The sequence below is a fragment of the Malaya genurostris genome, chromosome 2, assembly GCF_030247185.1.
Source record: "Malaya genurostris strain Urasoe2022 chromosome 2, Malgen_1.1, whole genome shotgun sequence".
NCBI classification, from domain to species: Eukaryota; Metazoa; Arthropoda; class Insecta; order Diptera; family Culicidae; genus Malaya; species Malaya genurostris.
Genome location: NC_080571.1, coordinates 117,179,638 through 117,200,921, shown reverse-complemented (window position 1 = coordinate 117,200,921; position 21,284 = coordinate 117,179,638). Strand labels below are relative to the sequence as shown.

The following is a 21,284-nucleotide window of genomic DNA, read 5'->3' as shown; positions in this document are numbered from 1 at the left end:
ATTAAATTTAAGACTGAATTTAAAATACTATGTAGGAATTTTTGCATACGCTTTTTTTCAGCTATATTATATTCATTTATATCTGCAATTTTATTTTGAACCCGCCACTAAAACTAACTTTTACTGATGATTTGATAAACGTTATTATTATTTAGGATTTGGTTCGTAAAAAAAGTGTACGTAAAAGGAAATTTGGGATGTATCCAAATGCAATGTTTCTGAAGAGTCAAAGAATGGTTCCTCTAACCCAACGAAAAAAAATCATTCGCCAATTTCTGCAACAATTGTCCAGGGTCCTCCAAAATCAGTACCTAAGCTATTTCCACGTGCGCCGAAATTTTGTGACCTACTATGACAAGCAAATCATTTGGGGTAATATTGAATAAGGACTGTACTCGAAAAAAATGCAATAGACAAAAATGACTACCAAAATCGATTTTTAGTGTACTCCATGATTGTACTTGAAGTAATCCCTCATCTTCCTTACGTTCACAGGGTTGTCTTTCTTCGCTTTTGTTCCGCTGCCAATCTATCGCGGGGTCGCCTGGGTCTCGATGAACGATTTTATCATGGTCGAACTGTCGATTCCCAACTAATTAAAGATCCACCTGTGGGACTGGCGTGGATTTTCCTCGAACGCGCATAACATTGTTTGTTGAAGTCGTTTAACGATGCACCTACACTAAAGTACGGATTGGTTACATGAAACATTCTGACGAACAATTAAATATTACGAAATAATTTGTATAGATTTTTATAATTAAAAATGAACACAAACACGTTAAAAAAATTCTTTGTTCAATATCATTCGAAAAAGTGCCTCTAATTTAATGCAAATGTAATGAACAATAGAATATCCGAATGCATACTCTGAAGTCAACAAAACGCATTCAAACCAATACACAAAATTCAATTAAAAACTACAAGGATCAGCCCCATGGGGTTGTTCGAACCCTTGATGTGGAACAAGGCAACCAAAATTACTAATGATCGACATTTTCAATTAATCGTCACACTTTTGAATACGCAAATGCACGAGGATCTGCTTAGATTGATCTTTATTAGGAACCAAAACCGAACACGCGAGCCCAGAATATAGACTCTAATTGACTTAATTTGTATTTGTTTTGTAGCCGACAAAATTACATCAATACCCCAAATGTGTGCAATTATATGTTTGTACATGCTTGCGTTACGGATATCGATATTTAAGCTTCTTTTCGTCAAGCTTGTGTTCAAGATTTGTATGCAAGCAGTTAGTTTTATAGCGTTTCTCTACCATTACTACCATTCTGCGATTTCGGTTGAAGCGATAAACTATTTTTCATTATTAATCGAGTTCATCTTATATAAATTAGAAATTAATCTTATACACTCAAAATTTACCCTGGGGAAGTTGTCAATTTCTCAGGCGAAACGACATAACATGGGATTTCATCCAATCTTGCATGACACAAGATCAAAGCATACCAATTAAAGTTTCAAATCGTTTAATGACACTTTTTGTCTTGCTGTCTAGCAACAACCTACCTTTAAAGCTTGCTTCATTTAGAATTGGAACAAACTTTTGCTCATATTGTGGCGCTCCTGGTGGACGGATTTGGAAGCTCTTGTCGCCCACGTGTCGGGAATTTTGTCAGCTTCACGTATGATTTTTGACATTCCGAAAATCGACTGTACTCTGTAAACAATCAACATGGAAGCCGACAGAAGGAAAAAAATTATGCACAGTTATTTGGAAAATCCATTGTGGTCTGCATTTAGGCTAGCTAAACAGCTGAATTTGCCCAGAAATACCGTATGACGCGTTATCAAACGGTGTAAGGAAACATTGACGACGATTCGGAAGCCTCAAGCCGATCGTCGGAGTCGAACTGACGACCGGAAATTGCGTGGTAAGATTTTGAAGACGATTAAGAGGAATCCTAATCTGTCGGACCGTGATTTGGCCAGAAAATTCGGTGCTGCCCATAGTACCGTGAGGAGAACTCGACTCCGGGAAGGAATCAAGTCGTATCGAGCTGATGGACGATGAAACCTGTGTCAAGGCTGACTTCGGTCAAATCCCAGGTCAAAAATTTTACTTGGCAACGGCTCGGGGGGATGTTCCAGCCAAATTTAAATTTGTTTTTGCCGACAAATTTGCAAGAAAATTTATGATTTGGCCGGGCATTTGCAGCTGCGGCAAAAAAACGAAAGTTTTCGTTACAAATAAGACAATGACATCGGAACTATACCAAAAAGAGTGTCTCAAAAAAACTAATTTTGCCGTTCATTCGATCCCACGACCATCCTGTAATGTTTTGGCCAGATTTGGCAAGCTGTCATTACAGCAAAGCCGTTTAAGAATGGTATGCAGAGAAAGTGGTCCAGTTTGTTCCGAAAAACCTTAACCCACTCAACTGCCCCCAGATCCGCCCTATTGAGAAATACTGGGCAATCATGAAGAGGAGACTCGAGGCAAAGGGAAACGTTGTCAAAGACATCAATCAGATGACGACCTGGTGGAATAAGATAGCTGAAACGATGGACGAAGAAGGTGTGCGCCGCCAACTGAGCCGTGTTACAGGAAAAACGACTATTGCAGGGAAATCCGGTATGCCGGAGATTTTTTGCGACACTGCTAGCTATTACTCAACATTTCAATGATTTACAATTAAAAATACATGACTATGAACATTTAAATCACTACGTAGAAATATTTCCAATCAAATGGTGACATAATATTAATAATTGATACAAAATTGACTGAGCTGTAATTGTTCAAAACCTGACCACATTTCTAGGTGTATTTTTCTTGAGTTTCTAATTTGCACCCCTATATAGAAAACAAAAATGTGTTCCACTTTAAAAGAGTATAGAAAAATATGCGGAAATTTTCCGATTAGAATCTATCAGATTGTAAACCTTCACTAAACTGATTATATTTATTTCCGATTTGCAAGTTTGTGCTCAGCAAAGTCACGGTACTTCGGTACCAATTGAAAAGTGTTTTGCAAATAGCATTAACTTGACGTCTGTTTAGCGGCTCTAGTTGAACTGTTTAAGTTTGCACTAAACAGTTCACTTTGAACTGCTCTGCACTGATGATTCTAAGACGAAACGTAAAGAAAAGTAAAGGATATTTCCGCGATTGCCGGGATATTTTTGAACTACTTTGAAAAGCAGATCATTTGTGGGTAGTATGGAATAAGGGCTGTACACCCAAACCTCCGTTTACGAACACTTTTTATACGTAACCTCTTTTTACGTACCTCTTTTTACGAACCAAATCCCAAATAACGTAAACTTTTTTTACGAACCAAATCCCAAATAACGTAAACTTTTTTTACGAACCTACTTCGTAAAAAGAGGTTTTGTCATTCATCGAAAGTGATTTCTGACTCCATGGAAACTACTACAATATTGGTATTTTTGGAACGGGTTTGAAGAGTAGATTCCGGAAAATGATGTTTGAGGTATTTTGGAAATCCAAGATGGCGACTTCCGGTTGATTGATATTCCTTGAAAACCCATACAATATGGGTATTTTCGGAACGGAATTGATGAGTAGATGTCAGAAAACGATGTTTGAGGTAGTTTTGAAATTCAAGATGGCGACTTCCGGTTTGTTGATATTCTTTGAAAACCTATATATTATGGATATTTCCGGAACGGGGTTATTGAGTAGATGTCGGAAAATGATGTTTGAGGTGGTTCTGAAATCCAAGATGTCGACTTCCGGTTCATCGATATTCCTTGAAAACCCTTACAATATGGGTATTTTCGAAACGTTGTTAATGAGTAGATGTCGGAAAATTATGTTTGAAGTGGTTCTGGAATCCAAGATGGCGACTTCCGGTTTGTGGATATTCCTTGAAAACCCATACAATATGGGTATTTTCGGAACGGGGTTAATGAGTAGATGTCGGAAAATGATGTTTGAGGTGGTTCTCAAATCCAAGATGGCGACTTCCGGTGTGTTGATATTCCTTGAAAACCCATACAATATGGATATTTTCGGAACGGAATTGATGAGTAGATGTCAGAAAACGATGTTTGAGGTAGTTTTGAAATTCAAGATGGCGACTTCCGATTTGCTAATATTCCTTGAAAACCCTTACAATTAGGGTATTTTCGAAACGGGGTTAATGAGCAGATGTCGGAAAATTATGTTTGAAGTGGTTTTGGAATCCAAGATGGCGACTTCCGGTTTGTGGATATTCCTTGAAAACCCATACAATATGGGTATTTTCGGAACGGGGTTAATGAGTAGATGTCGGAAAATGATGTTTGAGGTGGTTCTGAAATCCAAGAAGTCGACTTCCGGTTTATCGATATTCCTTGAAAACCCTTGCAATATGGGTATTTTCGGAACGGAATTGATGAGTAGATGTCGGAAAATTATGTTTGAAGTGGTTCTCAAATCCAAGATGGCGACTTCCGGTGTGTTGATATTCCTTGAAAACCCATACAATATGGATATTTTCGGAACGGAATTGATGAGTAGATGTCAGAAAACGATGTTTGAGGTAGTTTTGAAATTCAAGATGGCGACTTCCGGTTTGATAATATTCCTCGAAAACCCTTACGATATGTGTATTTTCGGAACGGAGTTAATGAGTAGATGTCCGAAAATGATGTTTGAGGAGGTTCTGAAATCCAATATGGCGACTTCCGGTTTGTTGATATTCCTTGAAAACCCTTACAATATAGGTATTTTTGGAACGGAATTGATGAGTAGATGTCAGAATATAATGTTTGAGGTAGTTTTGAAATTCAAGATGGCGACTTCCGGTTTGTTGATATTCCTTGAAAACCCATACAATATGGGTATTTTCGGAACGGTATAGTGTTTTAAAGGAATAAAGAGTTAAAGGAAAATGGCAAAAACTTTCAAAAGATATTAATCAACCGGAAGTCACTGTTTTGTATTTCAAGACCACCTCAAATATAATTTTCCGACGTCTACTTTTAAATCTCTTTCCGATAGTACCCATATTGTAAGGGGTTTCAAGGAATATCAACAAATCGGAAGTTGCCATCTTGGAACTAAGAACCACCTCAAACATTGTTTTCTGACAACTACTCATCAATCCCGTTCCGAAAATATCCATATTGTAAGGGTTTTCTAGGAATATCAACAAACCGGAAGTAGCCATCCTGGATTTCAGAACCACTTCAAACATTATTTTCCGACATCTACTCATTAACCTCGCTTCAAAAATACCCATATTGTAAGGGTTTTCAAGGAATATCAACAAACCGGAAGTGGCCATCTTGAATTTCAAAACTACTTCAAACATCGTTTTCTGACATCTACTCATCAATTCCGTTCCGAAAATACCCATAATGCAAGGGTTTTCAAGGAATATCAACAAACCGTCGCCATCTTGAATTTCAAAACTACCTCAAAAATCGTTTTCTGATATCTACTCATTAACCCCGTTCCGAAAATACCCATATTGCAAGTGTTTTCAAGGAATATCAACAAACCGGAAGTCGCCATCTTGAATTTCAAAACTAATTCAAACATCGTTTTCTGATACCTACTCATTAACCCCGTTCCGAAAATACCCATAATGCAAGGGTTTTCAAGGAATATCAACAAACCGTCGCCATCTTGAATTTCAAAACTACCTCAAAAATCGTTTTCTGATATCTACTCATTAACCCCGTTCCGAAAATACCCATATTGCAAGTGTTTTCAAGGAATATCAACAAACCGGAAGTCGCCATCTTGAATTTCAAAACTACCTCAAACATCGTTTTCTGATACCTACTCATTAACCCCGTTCCGAAAATACCCATATTGCAAGTGTTTTCAAGGAATATCAACAAACCGGAAGTCGCCATCTTGAATTTCTAAACCACCTCAAACATCGTGTTCTGACAACTAATCATCAATCCCGTTCCGAAAATATTCATATTGTAAGGGTTTTCAAGGAATATCAAGAAACCGGAAGTTGCCATCTTGGAACTAAGAACCACCTCAAACATTGTTTTCTGACATCTACTCATCAATTCCGTTCCGAAAATATCCATATTGTAAGGGTTTTCAAGGAATATCAACAAACCGGAAGTAGCCATCTTGGATTTCAGAACCACTTCAAACATCATTTTCCGACATCTACTCATTAACCCCGTTTCAAAAATACCCATATTGTAAGGGTTTTCAAGGAATATCAACAAACCGGAAGTAGCCATCTTGAATTTCAAAACTACCTCAAACATCGTTTTCTGACATCTACTCATCAATTCCGTTCCGAAAATACCCAAATTGTATGGGTTTTCAAGGAATATCAACAAACCGGAAGTCGCCATCTTGGATTTCAGAACTACCTCAAACATTGTTTTCTGACATCTACTCGTCAATTCCATTCCGAAAATACTTATATTGTAAGGGTTTTCAAGGAATATCAACAAACCGGAAGTCGCCATCTTGAATTTCAAAACTACCTCAAACATCGTTTTCTGACATCTACTCATCAATTCCGTTCCGAAAATATCCATATTGCAAGGGTTTTCAAGGAATATCAACAAACCGGAAGTCGCTATCTTGAATTTCAGAACCACTTCAAACATCGTTTTCCGACATCTACTCATCAATTCCGTTCCGAAGATACCCATATTGTTAGGGGTTTTAGGCAATCTCAATAAACCGGAAGCCGCCATCTTGGATTTTGAAACGAACCCAAACATCATTTTCTTGCACTTACTCTTCACATCCTTTCCGAAAATAAACATATGATGCGCGGTTTCCACAATAATTACACAAAACTTTTTTTACGAACCAAATCCCAAATAACGTAAACTTTTTTTACGAACCAAATCCCAAATAACGTAAACTTTTTTTACGAACCAAATCCCAAATAACGTAAACTTTTTTTACGAACTACCTCTTTTTACGAACCCCCGTTTAGTTCGTAAATGGAGGTTTCGGTGTACTCGAAAAAAATGCCATAGACAAAAATGACCACCAAACAAAATTATAAGTGGAATAGTTTTGAAACTCTTAGGGAATAAATAAACACATATTAGCTATGTTATGCAAGATTGAGTTTCTCAACCACCCCTTCTACGTAAGCGCCCGCATCTTGGACTCAACACTACCCATCTCAACGTCGTCCGTACCTGATCAGACCTTCGTGGGAAAATGCAACAAGCTTCTTCATTCTTGTTTATATATCTGATTGATGGTGTCAGTTGTTCTGTGCGGCTAGCTAAATTTACCACATCTACAGATCGCCTGTCACGACAACATTTTTTGTCTGAGCAACATTTTTTGCTGAGCGCGCGCAACATTTTTTGTTAAAGCTTTTGTTCCTATACTTGGGAGCCATTTTGACAACCACTAGACTACAAATATAATGAAACTTTTGCACATGGAAATATTGAACAAAATTTCATCCATTTTTTATCCATCAAATAAAAAGAAGTTATCATCATTTCGATGTTTTTTTCTTATTTCCTTGCTGAGATCAATATGGTAGCGTAATGTTTCATTATTTTCATACAACGTCGACCACAAAAAGAGCGGGACTGTTATCTCAAGAAAACAATTTCGAAACATCATCCAAAAGCGCTACTATGCGTGATGACACAAGATAAATTTATTATCCATCGTAGGTTGTCAGTGTGATAGAGTGTATCATTCAAAACGGCGTGATTTATTTCATCTCAATGCACCCGAGCAAACCAAATATCGCCATCGTCAACGGTCGTAGTTTCTCTTCAGATCAAGATGTTGCTTCACTGAGTTGCTATGAACTTCCATGAAATATAAAAGTATGTTTTTCTCGCTTTCCGTTTTGGGCGTAAAACGCAGTGGAAAATTGCCTACCGTTGGCAGAAAAATATGGCCATAAGTACTGCTGCAGTTTATTACCAACGGTGAAAAGACGAAACGCATTACTAAATTTAATCACTCCGGTGGCCATTTGAAGTCTCCCGTGACACAAACATTGATTTTCGCTCCAAGTAAACATGGAGCTCTAAATTGTATATTTATTGCCAATTAATTGATGGGCCTTGGGTTGTTCGAAAAGTTGGCATCGCAAGTACATGCCGACGGAAGCACTAAACAAGCTGGACATCCCTGGGCTCGCTACGGCCGATTCCAGGTGTGGCGAAAAATGGCGCGTGCCAACATTGCCGAGCGGCATTGGTGACTGATATTTTCCACATTTGGGTTGTGTCTGATTAGCGTAAATTGCCATTTTCGATACTGTCGATGTCGCACATAAACGTACAGGTATTTTGATTCGTTTAATTATTCATAAGTGTCAATTGATTAAGGGTTTACCGAGGTGCGTTTACCGATTTAGCGCATGATAGTTCATCGTCGGTAATTGCCGCTTTCAGTTCTGGGCACAGAAAAACATAACGAGCATAACAAAATCCTATTTCTTGCGTCAGCTGTTCTTCAGCTATGTGAAAGCAATGTGGAATTAGGGCAACCATTTCTCTAATTCATTGTTTACTGGTACGGACGAAGAGCAGGAGCCTACATGTGTTATGAGAAATGTTGATTTTCATCTTTCTACAGTCTAACGAATCAATTAATTTTAATAGACTTCTCATTATGAACACATCCGCTGATTTTAAAATGGAATCAATCTTCCATAATATCTGTCGTTTGAAAAGATTGACCCGAATGAGGCTTGATATGCATTCCAGACTTGTGTTTTACAACTTTATAATCTAGGGTAAATAGCTGTCGTTGAACAGAAATTCAAAAATGGAACAGTTCATTTAGTTCATATTCGTTTTTTCGCGAACCAAATTGAAACCAATTTTTTTGCAGAACCAAATTGAAATCTGCATAATATATAAAACTTCTCGGATTGATAACAAAACTTTTTCTGAGTTTGATGTTGTTACCAAACAATGAAATGCATAATCGGTTTTTGATTTGCCTCAAAAAGACATCCGAATAGAAAAACATCGGAAGCATTAATTTATGTTTTCTGAGATCGACATATTCGAGCGATAATAGTAAATCATTTTTTACAGTTGATCGAACTCGTGTTTAAGGATCAAGAGTAAACCAAGTTAACTTGTGTTGGTAATTTGTGTATTACGTACATTTTATTTGGTACGTATGTCATAGATCTATGTATTCATATATGCAGTGCAACGAGTTTATCAAAGTGGCTTGCACGATTGAGTTTCAAACAATCTGTTTTTAACATTAATTTATTCTCAAATGAATGTTAAGCCTAACATTTTGGATGAAATATCAGTTTTGATTAATTTTCAACCAACGTTTGAAGGAAAATTGCTTACATTTTTTGAATGCAGATTTTAATTCTTTAATAAAAAAAAGTTAGCAACACTGCTTCAATGCATTTGTATTAGATTGCGCTACACAAAATAAACAAAACTAAATATTTTCTGTTACAAAAGCAATTTCCGGAAAAATAAATAGTTTTACGACAACATGGAATTGCCTTTCATGTGTTAAATTAAAGGTTTATATTTTTCGGGTTTACTTATAGAAGGTACGTAAAACTTTATATCGTAATAATTTCTTCAAGAGGAAATCCATATAGGAATGTATTTGTTGCTTATCAAATGTGTCAGTGGAAGTAAGCTGAAACTGGAATAATTTTTCTCGAGCAGTTTTAAGGAAAACGTAAGAGTTTTTGACTAAGGTTTTCGCTTTTCTTGAATTGCAATTTTAAGCAGTATGAACCGATTGGTTTATTTTTTAACCATATGGAAGATTAATAGAGTAAAATCAGGAAAAGAAGCGCCGGAATTTGTTTTTCCGCACACATTGTTTACATTACTCATACGCTTGCAAAGAGTCTTGCTCATTAATGCATTGCGATATATTTTCATGTGCCTAAACAGGTAAATTTGCTCACTTGCTTGAAATATGAGGTATGTTTAAGACATATTGAAATCAATCTTGTAAAATTCAGTGATTGAACAAATTACACTTAAAATTGAGTTCAATATTATGAATATTACATTCTCAAAATAAAGAAGGTAAAAGAATAAATTCTGCTTTGACCCAAAATTAGGTAGCCTCTGGTATGAATGTGCGTTCTTATGAATTGTGTCACTTGTGATTTTCATTTTTTGTCGTGAATACGACTTACTTTATTATGGGGTGCTTTTTCAAAATTCACCTTGCACACGAATGGATAGAACTCAATCGCGAATATCTCTCGTTGTATTTCACGCAGTAACATATTTTTTTATCCATATCATTGAAAATATTATCAGCAATTTATGATAGAATTTTCACTAGTATGAAATTTTCGAAAATAACTCAAAATTAAAGTTTTCTCATACGTTTGGTATGAACAAGCATTAAGGTTAAATTCAGTGTCAAAATAAGAAGCGCAAAGCTCCAGCCAACGAATCATCGCACAAAGCGTATCGGGCAAAACCGATACATAGAAATTCGGAATATTTTCAGTTTTTCAGTGGTTGAGTGCAGTGAACTTACGACATGTTTTGTTCGCTATCAAAACAGACACTAACTATATATGCTTATGAACCATTGTGCATGTTGTTCAACGGCACGATAAAATACAATAAAAATAAAAAAACATACATACTGTTCATAATAAAAAAACAAAGATCGATTGCAATAGCGCGGCTTGAACCGAGAAGTATTAGATCCAGAAGCCCACCAGTTAGTCGACTGAGCCACATAAACACATATCTGCTTGATGAATAATTGATTCATATAAATCCAAACAACGGCACTTGGTAGACTGTAAAATTCGGTATGAATGGAAAATTGCATCATTTGACAAGTTCAGTTTTATGAATTACATCGTTTATAGAATTATGTCTCCAGCAAAATTCATAATATTTGTCAGCGCATGATTGCAATACTTCACCTAATTAATTTTTTTAATGAATCGAATATTATTCAATAAGATCTTTTTTATATAGAACTACAACTGTTCTGTAAAATGTTAACTGAAAATATATAGTTTGTGAAGTGCATATCAGTATATTAGTGAGTAATACTTTACCATTTCTCATGATTTTTTGAAGGAATTACAGATTTTTTTTTGCCCACGCTTGGCGAGTGGGTATCAATAATTCATATTTTACAATTCTAAAATTCGGTTTCGCTATCCCATTTGTCTTTTTGAGACGGTTTTGACAAGTAAGTTTTTGAAATTAATGTCATATTAATTTCCGACTTGCAAAATTTGTAGCTTGCGATTATCGACAGTGTTGGTGATTGCCGAAAATTTCACAGAAGCTGCTATATTGCTATCTATATTGTATATAACATTTTCAATCCGGTAGAAGATGCTACAAGAACTCGAGTCTCTCAATGCATGAACCGCGAGAGAATTTTTCTACATTCCTTCGCTCCACTTCATACTCTGAGTATTTCTCAGCCCTTTAAAAAATTGCAGTCTGATAATGATCGCCGCTGTGTGGAATTTACCAAGAGAGAATCGCAAGTTGACAATTATCGCAGAAAATCGAATCGATGATTCGACTTGATGATTCTCATACTAGGTTGCAATATTTCAAAACCCTTGTGTGGAGCATTCACATACATTTTCATAGACACAACTTATACAAAGATTATATGCAAATACACCCAAACCTCCGTTTACGAACACTTTTTATACGTTACCTCTTTTTACGTACCTCTTTTTACGAACCAAATCCCAAATAACGTAAACTTTTTTTACGAACCTACTTCGTAAAAAGAGGTTTTGTCATTCATCGAAAGCGATTTCCGACTCCATGGAAACTACTACAATATAGGTATTTTTGGAACGGGTTTAAAGAGTAGATTCTGGAAAATGATGTTTGAGGTATTTTGGAAATCCAAGATGGCGACTTCCGGTTGATTGATATTCCTTGAAAACCCATACAATATGGGTATTTTCGGAACGGAATTGATGAGAAGATGTCGGAAAATTATGTTTGAAGTGGTTCTGAAATCCAAGATGTCGACTTCCGGTTTATCGATATCCCTTGAAAACCCTTGCAATATGGGTATTTTCGGAACGGAATTGATGAGAAGATGTCGGAAAATTATGTTTGAAGTGGTTCTCAAATCCAAGATGCCGACTTCCGGTTTATCGATATTCCTTGAAAACCCTTGCAATATGGGTATTTTCGGAAAGGAATTGATGAGAAGATGTCGGAAAATTATGTTTGAAGTGGTTCTCAAATCCAAGATGGCGCCTTCCGGTGTGTTCATATTCCTTGAAAACCCTTGCAATATTGGTATTTTCGGAACGGAATTGATGAGAAGATGTCGGAAAATTATGTTTGAAGTGGTTCTCAAATCCAAGATGGCGACTTCCGGTGTGTTGATATTCCTTGAAAACCCTTGCAGTATGGGTATTTTCGGAACGGAATTGATGAGAAGATGTCGGATAATTATGTTTGAAGTGGTTCTCAAATCCAAGATGGCGACTTCCGGTGTGTTGATATTCCTTGAAAACCCATACAATATGTATATTTTCGGAACGGAATTGATGAGTAGATATCAGAAAACGATGTTTGAGGTAGTTTGGAAATTCAAGATGGCGTCTTCCGGTTTGTTAATATTCCTCGAAAACCCTTACAATATGGGTATTTTCGGAACGGGGTTAATGAGTAGATGTCCGAAAATGATGTTTGAGGTGGTTCTGAAATCCAATATGGCGACTTCCGGTTGGTTGATATTCCTTGAAAACCCATACAATATAGGTATTTTCGGAACGGAATTGATGAGTAGATGTCAGAAAATAATGTTTGAGGTAGTTTTGAAATTCAAGATGGCGACTTCCGGTTTGTTGATATTCCTTGAAAACCCATACAATATGGGTATTTTCGGAACGGTATAGTGTTTTAAAGAAATAAAGAGTTAAAGGAAAATGGCAAAAACTTTCAAAAGATAACAATCAACCGGAAGTCACTGTTTTGCATTTCAAGACCACCTCAAATATAATTTTCCGACATCTACTTTTTAATCTCTTTCCTAAAGTACCTATTTTGTAAGGGGTTTCAAGGAATATCAACAAATCGGAAGTAACCATCTTGGATTCAAGAACCACCTCAAACATCGTGTTTTGACAACTAATCATCAATCCCTTTCCGAAAATACCCATATTGTAAGGGTTTTCAAGGAATATCAACAAACCGGAAGTTGCCATCTTGGAACTAAGAACCACCTAAAACATTGTTTTCTGACATCTACTCATCAATCCCGTTCTTAAAATACCCATTATGTAAGGGTTTTCAAGGAATATCAAGAAACCGGATGAAACAATATTGGATGTCAGAACCACCTCAAACATCGTTTTCTGATATCTACTCATTAACCTCGCTTCAAAAATACCCATATTGTAAGGGTTTTCAAGGAATATCAACAAACCGGAAGTAGCCATCTTGAATTTCAAAACTACCTCAAACATCGTTTACTGATATCTACTCATTAACCCCGTTTCGAAAATACCCATATTGCAAGGGTTTTCAAGGAATATCAACAAACCGGAAGTCGCCATCTTGAATTTCAAAACTACCTCAAACATCGTTTTCTGATATCTACTCATTAACCTCGTTCCGAAAATACCCATATTGCAAGAGTTTTCAAGGAATATCAACAAACCGGAAGTCGCCATCTTGAATTTCAAAACTACCTCAAACATCGTTTTCTGATACCTACTTATTAACCCCGTTCCGAAAATACCCATATTGCAAGGGTTTTCAAGGAATATGTATCAACCGGAAGTCGCCATCTTGAATTTCAAAACTACCTCAAACATCGTTTTCTGACATCTACTCATCAATTCCGTTCCGAAAATATCCATATTGTAAGGGTTTCCAAGGAATATCAAGAAACCGGAAGTCGCCATCTTGGATTTCAGAACCACTTCAAACATCGTTTTCCGACATCTATTCATCAATTCCGTTCCGAAGATACCCATATTGTTAGGGGTTTTAGACAATCTCAATAAACCGGAAGCCGCCATCTTGGATTTTGAAACGAACCCAAACATCATTTTCTTGCACTTACTCTTCACATCCGTTCCGGAAATATACATATGATGCGCGGTTTCCACAATAATCACACAAAACTTTTTTTACGAAGTAAATTCCAAATAACGTAAACTTTTTTACGAACCAAATCCCAAATAACGTAAACTTTTATTACGAACTACCTCTTTTTACGAACCCCCGTTTAGTTCGTAAATGGAGGTTTCGGTGTAGTTAGAATAAGTGGCAATAGTAAAATGATTCTATCGCAATTTTCAACTGCCTGTATAGAATCGGATCGCGAAACGAGAAAATTTTAAGTCGATCCGACCAGAAGCAGCTGAGTTATCGAGGTTGGAGTAAAGTCGTTTTGTAGTTTGTTTAAAAAATGGAGAAAAGCGAGTTTCGTGTTTTGATAAAACATTGTTTTTTAATGGGTAAAAACACCGTGCAAGCGAAACAATGGATTGAAAAATGTTATCTGGACCCTTGTCCATCCAAAGCAACGATTTGTCGGTGGTTTGCCGAGCTTAAACGTGGTCGTACCGACTCAAATGACGCGGAACGCTCGGGTAGACCTGTGGAAGCCGTTACACCGGAAAATGTGAGTGAAGTGACAAAAATTATAATGAAAGATCATAAAGTGAAGCTCCGTGAGATTGCTGAGATGACACAGATATCATATGGTAGTGTATTTACTATCCTTCATGAAAAATTGAGCATGAAAAAGATTTTTTCCAAGTGGGTGCCGCGATCGCTTTCGATGGAACAAAAACAGCAATGAACAAAACAATGAAAACAATGGCGAAATTGAACGAATTGGGTTTTGATCTGCTTCCCTACCTCCCATACTCGCCAGATTTAGCCCCCAGTGACTACTGGCTCTTTGCTGATCTTAAAAAAATGCTCCAGGGAAAAAGATTTGGCTCAAATGAGGAGGTCATCGCTGAAACTGAAGCTAATTCTGAAGCGAAAGATAAATTTTTTTATAAACATGGTATTGAAAAATTGGAAAAACGTTGGAACCATTGTATCACCCTAAAAGGGGATTATGTTGATGAATAAAAAAAAATTTTGCAAAAAAAATGTTGTTTCCATTGTTAATCTCGGGACTTATTGATCCATGTGTTACTGTGTAACTTGTCCAATCGGTAAACATTTATTCTCCCAACGTTGGCAACACTTTTTTACTCATTCTGTCAAATTTTGACGCATATCGTTCGATTAGTTTTTGTTTGGCGTCTATACAAAGTTGAAAAATTTTCGTGTGGCGATTTTTATAATGGATGGTTTCAGCTCGCCTTCGAAGCGCCATTTTGTCGATTGTTGTGTGGTTTCGACGTCATATTCGTCACCAGTTATGATGCATTCGATGAATGTAGGGTCACTATCTGCGTTGGAAATAATCTCTTTGGCCACATCAACACGACGCTGTTTTTGAATGAAATTCAGCTTTTTTGGCACCAGCCGAGAAGCGACGCGTTTCAAACCCAAAACATCAGTTAAAATGTGTTCGGCTGATCCATAAGAGATGCCCAACAACACAGCAATCTCTCTAATCGGTACAGAACGATTTTGCAACACGATTTGCCCAAATAAATATGTAGACATATTTTCTGACATTAAAATTTCCTTTCCTCTTTAATGCCAAAACGTTTTTACGTAATTATCGCATGGAACAAATCGAATATTGTGCCATTTCGAAAAAAAAAACGCGTGAAAAAAAGTCACATAATTTATTTGATTCCCGAATTCAATATTCGCGTAAATTAAGGTACTAGTATAGCAACACTTTGCCATAGATAATGGGCCGTATGAATAAAACGTAGCATGCTCGAATTTCGGTAGTAAATGCTACATGCATCACGTTCCTGTCAAAAGCAGAGACTTTACTACTCAACAACGTTCGAACATGTATTATTTACTACAATGTTTCGGTAGGTAGCTCCAGAGGTTGCTACTCGTGTGTTTGCTGATAAAGTGAAGTAGAATAATTAAAACCAAGCCACACGTGCTTTACTCTGTGGGCTATGTTTTTGAGAAGATACTACAAACAACAGACTTTACTACATTTTATTCATACGGCCCGATATATGCATAGTGACTAACACTACCGAGAACTAGCGCATTCATATGACGAGGGAAGAGTTTCTTTTTCAATCGGCTTTGCCTTGCTAAACATGTTTTGTGTGTGCTTTATTTATGATCAAACAGTAAACATATAAAAAAACTTAGATCATCACGCTCGTTCTGCGTTAGTTCTTCGTTCAGTTTCACTGATAAGGAACGATAGTCGGTTATTTTCGAAAGGCTGTGCTGAATAGCAAAAAAAAATACAAATAAGCTGGCGTTCTTATCTTTACTTACGAAGGAAATGCATAATTTTTTCTCGCCCCCCTGGCTAGATGTCATTATCCACCATGGTGGCTAAAGTGTTCGAAGTTCCGTAGCAAGTTCTTCTGCTGGTGCCGATGGCGAATCGGTTACGAAGAATCACGACCAATACAATCGCTAGCATGGCCACCAAAACTACTAACATTATAATGATGAACACTTGGCCTGATCCCGAACCCGTGGCTGCAGCCTTCAACTCCTGCTGCGAAGGATTGAGATGATTCAGAGAAGCGGTGCTGAGTGCCATCTGTTTGCTTAGCATCAACAACTTTCCGGCCGTTTCATCAATCGATTCTTTCAATTTATCAAATTGGAACGACTGCTGATAGATTTTAAATTCCAGACTGCTTTCCACCTGTTTCATTTTGGCGAGTGTTAATTCGTTCATCTCTTGCATCGTTCTTTTCAAATCGTGTGAGGCCAACGTTTCGTTCGTAGCATTCGCCATCAGAGCCAGTTTGACGTCTAGAATTGATTTCTTCACCTCGTAATTTTCATTTTCGAGCGAGAAAATTTTTTTCGTGAGATCAAATATTTCCCCTTCCAGATGATCGGTTCTGTTGACCAGGGACACCTTCTGTTCACTGAATCGACCGACGTCGTCGATGACATTTTGCATGATCTGCTTGATCTCGCCTGTGTCCATTGGAATGCGATCCGAATCATTCAGGTACTTGTCCAAGTGTTTGGCAGTGACATTCCAACTGGCAACGGGGTTCTTATCATCCGAACAGTAGATTCCCTTGACATTAGTCTTGTTCGCGATCAATGTTTCACTTTTGAAACCACCAACCACAATCGAAAGCCCGTTCATGGTGCGGATCATTTTGGTTAGGAAGCTACAGTTCCAGTTGTTATCGGCGATGCTGATTTGTTTCAGAGAAGGAAATATTTTATGAATTTCTTCATAGTTGATTGCCTTGAGACGGTTGCCTTCGATGTAAATTTCTTCCATGTGATTGGATGAGGTGAAGATGTCCAAATCGATTTGGTTCAAGTTGTTGTAGGAAATATCCAGACGAGTCAGTGACGCTAGCTGCGAAAATGTTCCGTATTGGAGATTGGAGATCTGCGTGTCTTCCAAGTTCAAATCCAACAGCTCGGTCATCTTTGAAAAGGTGGTCAAATTCAGCGCACCAATTTTATTGTGTGACAAATCCAAAATCTTCAATGAGTGTATGTTGCTGATAGCATCAAGCGAGGTGATCTTATTCCAAGACAAATCCAATGTTCGCAATGTGAAGTCGGTTGTATCGTTCGCGACAATCTCAGATATGCTGTTATTGCTGAGGTATAACTCCTGCACTGATGCGTTAATTACTATTCGCTTAAGTTTGTTGTTCATCACATTCACTATATTGACATTTACATTACTGAGTTCAAAGCTCGTGAGGTTGTTATTTTTCAGCCATAGATACTCCAACTTTGCGACGTTCTCGAACAAGTCCTGTTCCAACAAAACTAGTTGGTTGTTTTGCAGAAACAGCATCGTCAAGCGGGAATTTGATGCAAACAATTTACTCTGTAGTACTTCTAAATAGTTTCTAGCCATGGTCAGTTTTTTGAGATTCCCTAACGGTGTGAATACATTGTCTTTCAGTACCTTTAACCGATTGCCTGCTAAAAAAAGCGAGTGCAGGGAAGTCAAGCCGGAAAACGCTTTTTCTTCGATGTTGGAAATATTATTGCTGCTCAGATCCAACACGGCCAGATTCGTAGCACCGGCGAAGACGTAATTTTGAAGTTCTGCCAAATTGTTGATCGATAAGTTCAACGACGTCAGCTGGCTGGCCCTTTCCAAGGTGTACCGGCTAATGCTTTCAATGCTACTGTTCACCGCACTCAGATGCGACATTGAGGTGAACCGTTCAAAAATCTTTTTTGGGATTTCAATCATTTGAGAGTCGATGAATTTAAAATAAAGTTGGTTGTTATGGTAATAACTTTGAGTGAACTCTATACTCGTCGCTATATCATCAATTATCACTTTGCTGAAGGTACAGTTCTGTCCACTATAATAGTAATTTCCTTCTGAACAAGTCAGTGTAATTCCACTGGTGCTCGTACTCATGACTGACAATGTTATGATCCTGTAATTAGAAAACGACCAATACAGTTGGGTAACATTGAAAAAAATATAATTCATCCCAACCAGAATATGAACTCCATTTCTTGACGAAAAATCATGGTCTCGCGTTGCTCTTTATGCTTGCGTTCTTCTATGCAGTCCAGTTGAAACTAAAATTGCGTATCTAAGTTATATTACTCCTACGCTCGATAAGATTATTTATACAAGGAGGTCTTTGTGCAAAAGAAATATGCGCCAGCGAAATGGTCACTAAATCCGTACGGACGGAGACGGAAATAGTTGTGTGCATTTTTGATTATAAACAGATTGATAACAATGTCTTTGTGTTACACATTTACCTCACTCTTGCTATTATTGCTAAGTCTTTAATAGTGAGAATGTTTTGGTGAATTGATTTCAGATGTTTAGCATATGTTCACAGAAGCGTGATGGAAACTTATGTCCGAATACTAGTTTTGATTATCATCAGCGAAATTAGGATGAAAACCGAATTGATTTTCCGATAATGATATTTGGACAGCATTATCAATTCTGTTCGGTGATGCGAACTTATCACAAAAGCAAATATAATCGCTGAGTAAGAAGAAAAACTCATCCCATTCAATATCGCTATAGGGATGTTACTTAAGCTCACACATGATAATAAATGATCATTCTCACAATTATTAGCATACAGCGTTTTTCACCATAGAACTTTACAATCAATTTGAACCATATGGGTATTTTTGTAATGTGTATGATTAATGAGTATCGAAAGTGGATGTTTGGAGTCAAGATGGTTGCTTTCTTTCAAAATCCATACTATATACGAGTAGTTTTTGAATGAGTATTGTTTACGTCAAAGTGTAAGTCTCAGAAGACAGTTAAAGTAAGCTTTATTTTACGCACAACAGAAACTGATTAGTGTTCGGATTCGAGCAGTTGTATTCAAGGATGGCTTTTATCGTATCAAAGAACGCTCACTCGCAATTCTTCACACGATTAAATCAGTGCCATCAAAGAGAGACGGATATCATAGAAACAATAAAAACCGGCATGGTTCATTTAACATAGAATAGACACCAGTGCGAGAGCGAATTTCTCTCGATGACATTTCTGAGAATCAAAGGTTAGCGCGCTGCTGTGTGGAATCTCTCTGAAGCAACAAACGGTCACTTATTCTCGTTTTGCGATCCGATCCTGTATGGGCAGTGGATAATTGCGATAGAATCATTTTACTATTGCCACTTATTCTAACTATGTGCATATAACCTTTGTATAAGTTGTGTCTATAAAAAAGTGTCTGTGAATGCTCCACACAAGGATTTTGAAATATTGCAACCTAGTATGAGAATCATCAAGTTTCTGCGATAATTGTCAACTAGCGATTCTCTCTTGGAAAATTCCACACAGCAACGATCATTATCAGACTGTAAATTTTTTAAGGGCGTGAAATACTCTTAGTATGAAATGGAGCGAAGAAATGTAGAAAAATTCGACGTGAACATTTCATAAGAGCACATAAACCAATGACAGATTCTCTTTGTTTACTTTTTCTTCTTTTAATAACACCTGAATTTTCACGTTCACTTACCAAATTTGCATATAGAATGAAAGAAAATATCTCCAGCTTTGTAATAGTACAGGGTCCGGCACTCGAAGTGTAACCAACTAAAAAGGCCATAAATTCAGTTTGGAAAATTACTTTTACTTAATTCAAAGTACAAAATGTGTAAAAATAATACAAAATTCAGAATCAATTCACTTTTGCTCGATATGACCACCTTTTGCCTTGACTATGGCCTTGAGACGGTCAAAAAACGAATCGCAAGTTGCCGAATGTGACTTGCAGGTATTTAGGCCCACCCGCGGACAATAACTTTTTTCAGCGCCTCGAGACTGGTGTATCTTTTAGTTCGGACTTTGCTCTCCAAAATGGCTCAAAGAGAATAATCCATTGGATTCGCATCTGGTGAATTCGAGAGCCATTGTGTGGACGTGATGAAGTTCGGAACGTTGTTTTTCAGCCATTCTTGGTTCACTCGAGCTTTGTGAGACGGTGCCGAGTCCTGCTGAAACGTCCATGGTCTGCCACCGAAATGTTTGTCTGCCCACGGCTTCAAAGCAACCTCCAGAATACGTTGCCGATAATATGTCGCATTTACCTTGACGCCAGGCTCTATGAAAACGATTGGAGAGCGCCCATCTGCGGTTACAGCGGCCCAAACCATTATCTGTTGCGGGTGCTGCCTCCTGGTGGCCAATCGATGACTCAAATTCTCGTATGAACGGTCGGTCAAGTAAACCGTATCCTTTTGAGAGTTTACGAATTGCTCAATTGGAAAAATTTTCTCGTCAGAAAATACAATGTTCGGAAATTGACCGTTTTCGGCCAAACGAAGCAACTCCTTCGCTCTCTCAAGTCAAGATTTTTTTTCGCGTTCACTTTTGGCAAAATGCTTTCTTGCGCTTGTAAACAATACAACTCCGAACTGTCATTTAGCAAATTTCTAGAGAGCTGATGCCCCTGCGTCAGCTGCGCGAGCGGTCTGGTTACACTTCGAGTGCCGGACCCTGTATTATACATGTAACGAACAATTGCGTAATAACGCAGATATAATCGAAAGAGAAAGTAAACAAAGAGAATCTGTCAATTGTTTTAAGGCCCTTTTGAAATGTTCACGTCGAATTCTCTCGCGGTTCATGCATTGAGAGACTCGAGTTCTTGTAGCATCTTCTACCGGATTGAAAATGTTGTATACAATATAGATAGCAATATAGCAGCTTCTATCAAATTTTCGGCAATCACCAACACTGGTTGTAATAACGGTAGATAGAATTAGAGATTACAATATATACTTTCCAGTACATCTTATAGTAT

At 37.4% G+C, this 21,284-nt stretch overlaps 2 protein-coding genes across 4 annotated transcripts in view; one reads left to right on the top strand and one right to left on the bottom strand.

The window, feature by feature from the left end:
• LOC131431534 (cardioacceleratory peptide receptor-like) overlaps nt 1-21,284 on the top strand; it is a 305,849-nt gene that overhangs the window by 249,807 nt on the left and 34,758 nt on the right. The gene's annotated exons all lie outside the window — the stretch shown is intronic.
• On the bottom strand, nt 16,137-18,554 carry LOC131431531 (uncharacterized). The gene is made up of 2 exons (XM_058597313.1): nt 18,488-18,554; nt 16,137-18,425 (listed from the first exon to the last, which is right to left on the bottom strand). The coding sequence occupies exons 1-2, from the start codon at nt 18,520-18,522 to the stop codon at nt 16,343-16,345; spliced, it is 2,118 nt and encodes a 705-aa protein (XP_058453296.1). The 5' UTR covers nt 18,523-18,554; the 3' UTR covers nt 16,137-16,342.